This window comes from Centroberyx affinis, unplaced genomic scaffold (assembly GCF_046629955.1).
Source record: "Centroberyx affinis isolate AG114_WGS23_722 - 3 ecotype Tasmania unplaced genomic scaffold, CSIRO-AGI_Caff_v1 ptg002323l_1, whole genome shotgun sequence".
NCBI classification, from domain to species: Eukaryota; Metazoa; Chordata; class Actinopteri; order Beryciformes; family Berycidae; genus Centroberyx; species Centroberyx affinis.
In genome coordinates, this window is record NW_027280592.1 from 246,247 (window position 1) to 258,199 (window position 11,953).

Sequence of the window (11,953 nt, forward strand, 5' to 3'; positions counted from 1 at the left end):
GCGCCGCGTAGTCGACTAATGTGCTAAGTCACAATAGTCCTTGTACAAAACAAATATAATAATAAGTTAGTAAACAATCATTTTAATTTTCAATCATGGATACAGTGTTTTAGCCACTGATTTGTCACTAATTTCCATTCATGCATCTATACTAATAATCGGTGTTAATATAAGGAGGCTATGTCGGAAAGTTTTTCATTTGGGCAGGGAGTAGGACTAGACGTGAATGGCCAAAAATATTGAAAAAGTTTGCGGAAAAGACCTGGAGCACAAAGATACTATAACATTTGAAGGAACACATACACTGAACAGGTTTACTCAAATACACAACATTACACCACTGAACACATGCAATATAAGCAATAATGTAAATAGAGGAAATAAACATGAGAAGGGAGGCTCTAGGAGTGATACCATTGGCTTAAAAGGGTCATGTGATGCAGCAAAGAGTTATGGGTAGAGATTGGATTTGTAAGTAGACAAAGATGCGAATTAGGACGAAAGCAGAACAGTTCAAAATCTTTTAAAAATATCACTTTTCAAAATAGCATTCAAATATCAAAATTTGATAATTTGGCTACATCCCACCACACACTCTGCCGATAGCATCACTGAGCAGCTGTAATATGCAAATAACTACGTTCTACAAAATTGTCAATTTTTTACAGTTACTTTTTTATATTTTAAAATGGATACTGATGTTCTATGACGCAGCACTGACAGAGAGATAGAGAAAGCAATAGAGAGAGAGAGAGAGGCAGAAGAAGAAGAAAGAAAGAAGAAAGAAAGTTTAACACAAGTTTTTCCTATTAAACATTCAACATGCTTCAACAGTTCTCTAAAAAAAAACCTAATCAACAGAGATTTTATTTTTTTTATTTTTTTATTTGGCCCCCTGAAACAAATGAGCGCCCGACCCTCCCTGATGTATAAACAACGGTGAACCAGGGCGGGGGGGTGGTCAAGGTTTTCGGAGAGCCAGAGCCAGAGTCCGAAGGGCTTCATCAGGGTTGTCTGCGGTAGTCAGTCATTGGAAAGGGCCGAACGGAGGAGCCAGTCAGGGATCTCAGGATGTGGTCATGGAAGATGGGTCATTCCACATGGCCGCCACGTCTCTGAACCTGGCAGTGGGGGATGATGGGAAAGGAGAGAGTAATTTCCATTTTTCCTCATTTTCCTAACAGCAGCCTCAGTTTGACCCCAATTTCAGGCTAGACACGGGACAAACATGAGGTAGTGTTTTTGTTTCTTTGAGTTGTCTCATGTTTTATGTGTGCATCAACTCCAATAAAATGACCAAAAAGTCACTCCTCCACTTTAAACACAAGTATGGTGGACTAATTAAAGATTCTATGCATTGTTTAGTAAAAATAACAATACATAAATAGGGTATATTATACATTATCAGTGTGTGGCAGTCTGCGACCCTGTGTGTTCATGCCAAAATTCCCTGATTTGCTTGAAATTGGCTTTTTAATCAATTGCCCTGGGTGTTGCCAGCGGTCAGTTAGGTTGCAGCTATCAAGGTGTAGCTAGCAGCCACATCACAGGGAAGTGAGGAAAGCAGAAACAAGAGAACAGCAAAGCTAAACATGCATCAAACATGACCTGTTCAAAAAACATGGTGAACATCAGTGCTGCTTTTCTTTTAATTGCAGATTGGCTGCGTTCACTGGCTGCTTCTTCAACGCCTGTGGAGGCTTTACGGACGCCGGTTCCCTCAGCCTCAGACTAGATTCAAGGCCCACAGCTCATTAAGGTGAATGACCAGTGTTGGGATGGGAACTTGAGCAACTGAGGGGGAGGAGGACGGGACTAACAATACACTTCCTGCCTCAAGATGAAAAGTTGCATTTTGTAGCTATAAAAAGTACCATCAAAAACATAACAGTCACGGTACAGGGAGAAATGAGGATTCAACACCACCTCCAACCCTTGATTGACAACCGGTGGGCACTGACCTTGCGTTGATGAGGTACTGAGCCAGGCTGATGTTGGCGGGGGTCCCTGTGATGGTGATCTGGCGCTCCGATGACCCTTCCATGGCGTTAGCAATTTTGATCTGCGCCCCAGACATCTGACGGATCTCGTTGATTTTGGTTCCCTGGCGCCCGATTATGCAGCCTATTAGCTGGGAAGAAAATGGGGGCGGGACTTAGGATGGCCAGAGCATGAAAGAGACATGGACGCACACATTTTGGTCTGAGGCCATTTGACTGAACATGGATTTTCTATGATGCATGTGAATAATGGCCAATCATTGTCACTGTTCCAACAGTAACTTCCCAGACTAGAAATAATACTTCTTATTCTGGTCAAACAAGTCCTTTCCATTAAGGGCATTCATTTTACACAGCCTACTGCCTTTGACTGTAGTATAACTCTGGTCTGGAAGGGGAGATGTTCGCTCGCTGCAACTGATCTGTTGTCAGATTGCAGTGCCAGCTACTTCAAAAGGAAGCCATGTTGAAAGATGATAAACCAGGGCTTTTGACATGCTGTTCCAATATCATTTGTGCATTTGTGCTTTGATATGAGTATATTCCTGACCTTTTTTTTTGGGAGCAATTTTTGTTGATTCACCACTGGCTTCCAATGTATCTGAAAGTGGACCTTTAACACTCCAAAATAGAGTAGAAATCAACAAATATGATAACAATATCATGCTAACTTTTCTGAAAAGTTTCTGTATTGTGCCATAATCCATCCTTTGAGGCAGAGTCTGCTATTTCTCCTATTTTGACACTAAATTAAAATCCAATTGAACAACTTTCAAAAAAATAATTGAACCTCCGGCAGTGACAAACTGTTTTTATAACAGAGGTAGGAAATGTGACAGTTTTGAAATGACGGATTTCTCATTTTGAATTACAGTGTAGTTTGAGATTTTGTTTTCTATTAATCTCAGTCTGGGAGAAATGTGGGACACCTACAGAACAAAAAGCATTTTTCATCCTCACACTTGGACATTTCGCACATTACGACAAATGTACTCACATCATTGGGAATGGTGAGTTCATGAGTACTGGCCTGGTTACTGGCATCCAGACCTGCTGCTGAACACACGAAGCAGAGAAAGAGAGAGGAGGGAAGGAAGAGGACATAAAATAGAGTTTGGCACATCGAGGGAGTGTACAGGGTTAATGCACTGCAGCTCTGGTGACCAACGGCAGGTCCAGGAGTTTCGTCCAAATCAGGGCAAAACTCCCTTTCCCTGCCTTTTGACCGATAGCATTGCTGTGGCACTGGACAACCTGGCCCAGGCCTGAGCAGAGCTTAAACATTGTATAACATACCCACCATCCGCCATTATATTTAGTTATCTAAATGGAAACAAAAACCCTCGAGGCAATCGCATCACTTAAAAAAGGATGCAAAGGGAAAATCAAAAAGAAAACAGATAATAGCAACGAAACAAAAACCAAAGAAACCTCAACATCAACAAGAGCAGACCACCAGCAGGCCATGTCACTGGCAGTGCACCACAGAGACCAATAGGAGGAGAACGACAAGAAGAAGAAAAAGAGAAAGGACAGAGAAAGGAAAAGAAGAGAAAGAGAAAAAAGGAGGAAGAGAATGTGTTTGTCTCTACAGGTAAAAACGAGAGAAGGAGCTTCGGTAAAGAGGGTCGTCGTGTAGGTGGGTACGTACCGGGGAAGGCAGGGGTGGTCTGTCCGAGGGGGGTAAAGGGGGTTTGCTGCATAGCCAACTGGTGGAGCTTGCTCAACTGCTGAGGGGGGGAGGAGGAGGACAGCAGAGCTATGAGGTCATCGTTAAAAACACACTCGCGCGCGCACATACACGCACGCAGACACACACACAGGTCAGAAACGCTACAAGAGTAGAGAGAGGATCTGAGGAAAAGTAACAACACAGAGAGGTGAAGGAGGACGAAGACCCAGAGAGAGAGAGAGAGAGAGAGAGGAAGAGTAGAAAAGAAACTCGTAAAGGACTTGGCCTGAGAATGGGGCGATGGTGTTTCATTATGGTGTTGGTGAAATGCCCAAGTGAGCACACACACTGGTCTCTTCTTTAACTTTGTCTCTCCTGGGATTTATGGATGTGACCAATTTGACGAGACAAAAACATGCATCAAAGATAAAATCTTGCATTGCTTGATTACTGTTCCATCAGTTGATTTTCATATTCCAATTGAAGTTTGTTGAATTCTGGCCTATTATAATTGCATCCCTGCTGGTTAAAGCTGCACTTGGCAAGATTTTTATGTAAAAATACACCCGTCTTATCAGCCTAAATCACAAATTGGGGCTGCAACAGAAAAAAGCGTCCCATCGCTCCTAACTGAGACGTGTAGATTTGCCCTACTTGCCCAAATGAAATTCTGGGGTTGGGTATGGTCCCTGGCAAGAAATCTCGGTGGCGCAGAGGAAATCAGGAATCAAAACTTAAGAGCGGAATACAAAACTTTCTCCTAAACAGCTGAAGCTGCTGTGAAATTATTTTTTCACAGTGATTTTTTTATCTCCATCCCTACCAGCCACAAAGAAGAAAAAACGTATTAGGAATTAGGAATGCACAGTGTACTCATGTAACGTTACATGATTTCTGAAGTTCTTCAAATATTAAAAGATTCAAACAGTTATCTCTCGCTTCCAGTTGAGGCCGTGGAAGTGCAAAGTTGCCTAGTGCAGCTTTAAAGAAAATATTCTGTTGCTTAACTACCGCAGGCCAAGCCCCATGAAGTTTGACGCCAAACGGAGGGCAGGGGGGGCGAGAGTCAGAAGAGTTAGAAGATACAGGAATTACATATCAGAAAAAGAAGCTGTATTAATATTAACAATTAATATTAATAGGAATGGAAAGAGAGTAAGAGCCTGAGGCTGAAAGAGAGAAAGAAGAGAGAAATTTGGATGCAGAGAGAAAGAAGTATGGAGAGCGCAGTGAAGACTGCCTCATGGGGTTGGCACTCACATCTGGATGTGGGATGGCGTACTGTCCTTGAATGGTGTAAGCCTGCAAACATGAGAGGAAGAGTTTATTGTTATCTCATTAACTCAATCACCATCACACCACTAGGAATCTGCAATATAGGACAATTTTAGAAACACTATGTCTGTACTTGTATATAAATAAAATAAATCACATATTTCATCAATTTTCATTAAGTCAAAAACACTTACATAACAAAATCAATCATCTAGCCAATCTACTTAAAGCCCTGCTAGGATTTGAGTTATAATACCTGCTGACATTTTCTTGGCATAAACATTTTCATTTATAAAACTCATTAAACCTATTTGGCACTTGATAGACTCACATTAGTATCTTTTAAGCTATATTTTAGACAGGTTACTAGAAAGTCATGCACTATAGACTTCCTGTCATGTTCTCCAACTATTCATCAGTCAGATCCAGTTGAACCAGATCGATAGGGAACGACTCAGACAGTGGGGAGGTGACAGTGAGGGTGTGGAGGAAACCAAGGGAGAGGCCCTGACGGGAATAAAGTGTCTTGACCTAGTGGATATGTGCTTATAGGGGCCACGGAGGTCAGAACTGAGCTAAATTTCATTTCAACACCAGCCAAGACAGCAACTGGGCCAATAGTGGAACCTAAGGACAAAAATAAAACGCCTGATGACACATCAGGAAATTGGGTCAGTTCAGTGCAGTAACTCAGTTACTGGTAATTCGGTGAATCTTAGTCTTTTTGGTTCAGCTGTAAGTGACAAACTAATGATGATCCTTCAGATTTGGATATTTTTATTCCATACAAATCCATACAAATAAAAATAAAAAAATAGGCTTTAAAAGTAATCCTTTTTCATTTTCATGTGGGCATCTTAAAATAAAAAAAAAATCCCCACAGTAAAAGCTGATTTGATTTTTGCAATATATAATGTCACAAATAAAATATAAATGATATCTGTATCATTTAAGGGAAAATACTGAGTTTTTGGGAGATTGACCAACTAGTCAACTTACCTGTTAATTATTTATGTCCTCGGTAGATTGTTCACTCCAGTGCTCCATGCTAACACTTTAGCATACTAGTGCTTGTCGCCTATGATTGCTTAACAAAGTGTATGCTAAGCAGTTTGGAGTTCTACAAACATTTTTCAGAGGCAGAGCTGCTCTGGAGGCAGAAATAATCTCTCTGGTTGAGTTAAACCTCAATGGGAGGAGCCAAAGAACCACAGCTTTTCTTCCAAAGTAATGTTAGACTGAAGAACCGTGGAAAAGGCAAGGGGTGAGAAAGCTCATATTATGAAGCCTAGTGCTGTTGCTACTAACTAAGGTCGAACTAACCATACTAGCCTATAGCTATCTAGGTATGTGGTATGCCCCCGAGTTCCTTATTTTTTATTCAAGTTTGCCAGTTAACTAACTTCCGCTCTGAAAAGCTGTGGTTCTTTTTCTCTGTCCATTGAGGTTCAACCAATAACATTATCTCTGCCTCAAAGAAATGTTTGTATAACTAAAACAACAATCTGTGTATCCTGAAGTGTTAGCATGGAGTACTGGAGTGAACTGTCTACTGGGAACACATGATTATGGTGTCTATGTTCTCATCACCCAACAGGTAAGTTGGGCAATCTCCCAAAAACTGTGTGTATTCCTTTATTACATAGTTTTGATACCAAACTTGTTCAAGTCCTTTGTTAACCACAAATGCCATTTATCCCAGTTCTGGTGTGAGTGGCTGGAGGTGGTGGATGGTTGTGAGGGTACAATAGATAGCAGTGATGGTTTCATGCTAGTTGAGGGCGGGTGGGGTAGTGAGGTAGGGAGGAAAAGTGAGTAAAACCTGGTGCGACACTAACAGGCAGTGGCTGGTGCTGCAGTAAGAGGCTGAGGTTGGCTGTGGACGCCCCCAGTGGGTCTGCTCTTACCTGGCCACCTGAAAAAATGACAGGGGTGGAGGCAGGCTTGGGGCGGTAGGGGATGGTGGCACCTTTCGGTGGGGACTGGGGAGAGCAAAGGAGAGGGTGGGGGACAAGAAGGGGGTGAGACGTGGAGAGAGTGTTAGAGCAGAGGGAAAGACAAAAGAAAGAAAGAAAGAAAGAAAGAAAGAAAGAAACAGGGTAAGAAGGAAGAAAGAAAGAAAGAAAGAAAGAAAGAAAAAAAGAAAGACAGTTGCATAAACTGAGACCAAGAGGGACAGTGCCTTAGGAAGAGACAACCTGTGACACTCACACAAAAGTGCTCTTCACTGTGCATGCTGACATCAACGTCTAAATTGTGGTTGAGTGCAGTGCATATTGACAACTTAACTTACATTTACCTGGTACATCACTTTCAACTGGATAATGATGACTCATAATAATTAAAATAAACATTTTCTTTAGCATATATTCTAGAGACATTGGGGTTGCTTCACAAATCTCCTGGGAACCACGGCCGGTGCCATCATGGAGGCCCGTTGGAGAATGGTTGTGCACAAATAATAGTTAAATATAACAACTGTGCAAGAGAGAGAGCGATACCTGAAAAAGTCTTTAACCCTTCTACACCAAAGCACTCTGAGTTGTAGCTCGAGAAGAGTTGGCTCAGTTAACCTAAACAAACAGTTGATTTTTGTCTTTCTTAGCTGGCTAACTAGCCAGCAAGCTAATTTAGCAAAGCAACTAATCTTAATGTTAACTAGTCATTAATGCTAGCTAATGTTAGATACATTAGCACAATCATTAGCAAATCAGATGTATTTACAACAAGACAGTGATGGTTAACTGACCAGCTAACAAGCTGACATCTAAACACAAAATTGATCAGATTTATCAGTGGCGAAATTATCAGTTTCCAATTAAAAACAGCACAGAAAATAACCATGTGTAATGAATTCTGTTGAAAAGTTCAATTTTACGTTCAGAAATGCAATCAGCTATTCACAGCCACAGTTGCCCAAGAGCTGAGGACCTCCAATATCTTACATCATCTGAAAACCCTCTATAGGGAAGATCAAGCTTCCTGACTGCGTCTCTTTCAGCAAGGTACTATTGCCATCTTTATTTGTCAAGCATTTGATTCACCAACATCTAGTCATTGTGAGTAACATTCCTTGAATTTCCCTTGAATGTTCCCCCCTTCCATACTCTACCTCAAGCATCACCACACATATCTGTTTGACACACTGGATGATGGCTTCTGGGGCCCCTGAGATCGTCACTGCCCTCTCGGTGGAGTTGGGCAGCATGTCCCCTGCGACCTGGACCTGAGCTCCTGTGGACTGGAGGTGGAAGACGAATGGAGGTGAGAAGGATATTCATTATCTTGTGATGCTTTAATTCACGTATTGTTAACAAGACAACATACTGAGTGTACTACAAGCATATTACATGCTAAGTATATGATAAGTTAAAGGGGCATTAAGTAATCTATGACCTTTATCAGCTACTATTGGTGACCCGTAGGAATTGAGCACTGATAGAACTTATCTCCTTCTACACAAGTTTCTGGCACAGCACCTCCACCCCTCCGTCCCCTTCAAGTCACATTTTCGAAATAGAGATGAGCAAGCTGGCTACTTAGAGCAGAGATCCAACAGAAAGGTCCAGTGTAGAGGTAATATATCACCATGCTAACCACTGTAATAATAATAATGCTTTCTCATTTTCTTTTTTGGCATGAGGATGGGATTTTTAGACTTAATAGCTGAAATGTCTAGTCTCACTCATAGCAACTGTAGAGCTAAAAGTCTCATACCAGATTCATAATGTGCTGTGATATGTAACACAGCATTAAGATACGCATGTAGATTTCTTATTATAATGTCAGGATAGTATATTTATGCAATGCATGCATACACATTAATGTATATGTTACAAACTACCCATTGACCTTTGATTCAAGTGGTGGAATATATCAACCAAGCAAAATGGGCATGGGACATTTGCACAAGTAACATTTATCTTAATATCTGCAACGGCAACATATGAAATACTTGTTTTAAACTGTAGCAGGTTTGCTCTACTTCATTTAACATATTCTATGTGTACATTCACACTCTGAGTGATTACAAGATACAAGTAAATGCAATCACATTTTTCATGTGCACTTCAATACTTTTGCAATGGATGCGACAGCAGGATCTCTGTACTGTACCTCTCTCATTTCTTTGATTTTGGAGCCTCCTTTGCCAATGAGGGAGCCACACTGGCTGGCCGGGACAACAAGCCTCAGGGTGACAGGAGGTTTACTGGTGGCCGGGCTGTTACTCATGGAGTTGATTATATCCTGAGGGGAGAAAAGACCACGCTTTATCGGGCAGATACTTTGTTCTTCACACCATGTAGAGTACAGGGTTAGCCTTTGAATAAATCCACCTTCATGCATTTATCCCGCATCAGCACTGCAGCATGCATTAGCACTGCAGAAATTTCTCCCTTGGCTGTCATACAGGAGAAGCTATCTACTATGTTGTAACACAAAACTAGAGTGGCCAGTCACCAGGCCACTTGTACCTCTCAATAGCTGAATAGAGAGCAAAGCTTGAATTTTCCAAAAACCTCTTTTTATGGATGTTGTACAAGTACACTCTCTTTCAGGATGCACATGCACCCCTCATTGTTAAATTCTGCATATATTAAAGTTTTTTTTTTTTCATAATGGTTCCACTATTTCATACTGTATACATACTGATAGTTTTATATTTTATTATTTATTGTTCCGTTTATACACATATACATATATAGCACATTTCTAATGCAGTAAACTCAGTTGTGACTTAATCCATATATGTTACTAATCCATACTCCTCCCCATATTTCCAACCAATAGTCTACATAACGTGTGTTTAAATTGATGCCAGAATACATTTACAGAACCCAACAATTATTCACATTTTATTTTATTGCTTTTTTATTTGTATTGTACTGATTTTATTGCTTTTTTATCATCTATTTGTGTGCTTATATTCTATTTGCCTTTTTTCCCCTGCTGAGTCATATTATTTTTGCTCCTGCAATGACTTAATTTCCCCACAGCGATTAATAAAATTTCATTATCTTAGTTAAAATTGGATTTTCTACAACGGCTACATCTGTCTATGTCTGGGAATTAGCACCTTTTATTGTTTTTCCACCTCATAAGAGTATGACACGATATCATACTAGCACATGTTTATCCATAGTCTTCTGGGACAGTTTGGTTCGGTATGGCTCGAAGCATCCTGGTAATTAGGCCGCCTAAACATATGGTGCTATCCCTCTTTCAAAAGGTGTTGCAAGGTTACATAGGAACATTTCTTTTCTACACTAACAGCACCAATCCTGCTTTGTGTTCCAATGTAAAACCAAAGGGTGCAGATACTATACCCTAACCATAGTAGGCTCAGTATAGCATGGTACTTGTGCAATGTAAAAAAACTCTAAAAAGTTGCTTTGGGTGTTGTGTTTGGATGATAAATGTTGTACCTCCTCAAACTTGTAGGCTATCATGGCAAAGGCCTTGAAAATAGCATCTGTTGGCCCGGTGATGGTGACTATCCGCTCAGGGCAATTCCCCTCAGAGATGTTGATACGGGCACCGCTCTATGTGCAAAAAAGAAAGTCATGTTTATGAGCAAAAAACAACTATTGTAGGGAGTGCTTCAAAAGTTAAAAGAATGAAAGGACATTTACAGTAAAGCTCCACTTACTTCTTCACGCATTTTCTTCACCGTTTCTCCTTTCTGAAACAAAACAAAACAAAACAAAACATTATTCAGGTGCTGTGTGTATTTGCTACAGGCATTATGTTGTTTTTAATAGATTGTTTGTTGTGATTGTGATAAATACCTTTCCAATGATGCTTCCAACCTCCTGCAAGCAGACACACAAAATCATTGTTAGGTATCCATGCCACAGGGCCTAGAAAATTAGCTCTGTATCTTTTTTATCTATTTTCTTTTGACAGCTAATTGGAAGAGTTGTACTTCTGAAGGAAATAACACCAGTGAAAGAGTGGGGAAATGAAGGAGTAAATAAGAATATGAACTCAGAAAACTTTTTAGGGTCCTCGTACCTTGCCGTGCATCAGGAGCCTAATGGTGAGGGTCACATTCAGTCCGCCTTCTGATTGGACCTTGATGGGTTCCATGTCGGGATTGGATGTGAAGGAAGGGGTGTGGTCACGTGAGAGAGGAGTTCAAGGGCCAATGCGAGTGTGATGGTAGAGTCAGCCAACCGGTCACCTGCCAGATAAAGAGGGAAGGCAAGACGTGTTCATTGAGGTCAGACCAAGCAGATATTGAGAGGAGACAGATATGTATAATTTTCGTTTTCAACTCTCAGTCTCGAGGCTGTAGATGCGGGCAGTGAGGCAAGTGCCACTTCAGTCAGTTTAGTGAATGTGAAATTGCAAATCAGTGATGAAAAGAAGAGCTGGAAATGATTTATTTGGACAGTCCAGTGTTGATACTCAACTATCAGGTGACAAAAAGCAGATTTTCAACAATAGGTAACCCTAACCCCGACCTTAACCTAACCCTAACCCAGACATTGAATTGACTACTTTTCTCACTTTTGTATCACCTGAAACTAATTTGAGTATCAGCATTGAACTATCCAAATACAGTGTGGCCAAAGAGTCTCCTGTTTCCCAGAATGATGAAAAAGAAATGAACCTCCATCCTGCTGCAATCCACTGACAGTCTAATTATTGACTGTCTGGCTGTACGTACAGTGTATAAATTGTGTTTCATTCCAAAATGAGATAGCCATCATTAAGAAGAAATTACATCTCCTCTTATAAAATGACAAGAAAATAAAACTCATTATGGAACGTCAGTGTAGTTGTTAGATATTGGATCTTGGTTAAAAAAAAGAATGACATTTTAGAATATGGAATCAACTATACTTTGGAAAATTAGGCACCCCACCCCAGAAAACCTAAACGAAAAATGCAATATATAGCAGTTTGCAGTAAAACCCATCATCAATGTAGGTCAGCATATGTCTCTACAGTCATGAGATGAGCCATCGAACTTTAAGCACCGTATTTATTTTTATCAAGC

The 11,953-nt window shown here is 40.6% G+C and overlaps 1 protein-coding gene across 2 annotated transcripts; it reads right to left on the reverse strand.

Moving 5' to 3' along the window:
• Positions 1–1,066: 1,066 nt before the first annotated feature.
• LOC139655645 (poly(rC)-binding protein 3-like) lies at positions 1,067–11,037 on the reverse strand. 2 transcript variants are annotated; one of them, XM_071533096.1, is made up of 12 exons: positions 10,963–11,037; positions 10,737–10,760; positions 10,598–10,630; positions 10,374–10,490; positions 9,064–9,195; positions 8,060–8,188; positions 6,855–6,929; positions 4,933–4,974; positions 3,652–3,730; positions 2,998–3,050; positions 1,962–2,131; positions 1,067–1,121 (listed from the first exon to the last, which is right to left on the reverse strand). In XM_071533096.1, the coding sequence occupies exons 1-12, from the start codon at positions 11,035–11,037 to the stop codon at positions 1,067–1,069; spliced, it is 984 nt and encodes a 327-aa protein (XP_071389197.1). The 2 variants fall into 2 exon arrangements, with proteins under 2 accessions (XP_071389197.1, XP_071389196.1); XM_071533095.1 differs by having other exon boundaries at positions 3,652–3,727; positions 6,786–6,929.
• Between the last annotated feature and the right edge of the window lie 916 nt (positions 11,038–11,953).

Bases quoted from the DNA above. Each gene is read 5' to 3' on its own strand.
- LOC139655645 (XM_071533095.1), bottom strand. From the start codon at position 11,037: ATGGAACCCATCAAGGTCCAATCAGAAGGCGGACTGAATGTGACCCTC. The intron at 8,189-9,063 runs GTACAGTACAGA...TTCCACCTCCAG, and splicing joins AAATCAAAGAAATGAGAGAG to TCCACAGGAGCTCAGGTCCA. The intron at 1,122-1,961 runs GTCAGTGCCCAC...CCCCACTGCCAG, and splicing joins CAGTACCTCATCAACGCAAG to GTTCAGAGACGTGGCGGCCA.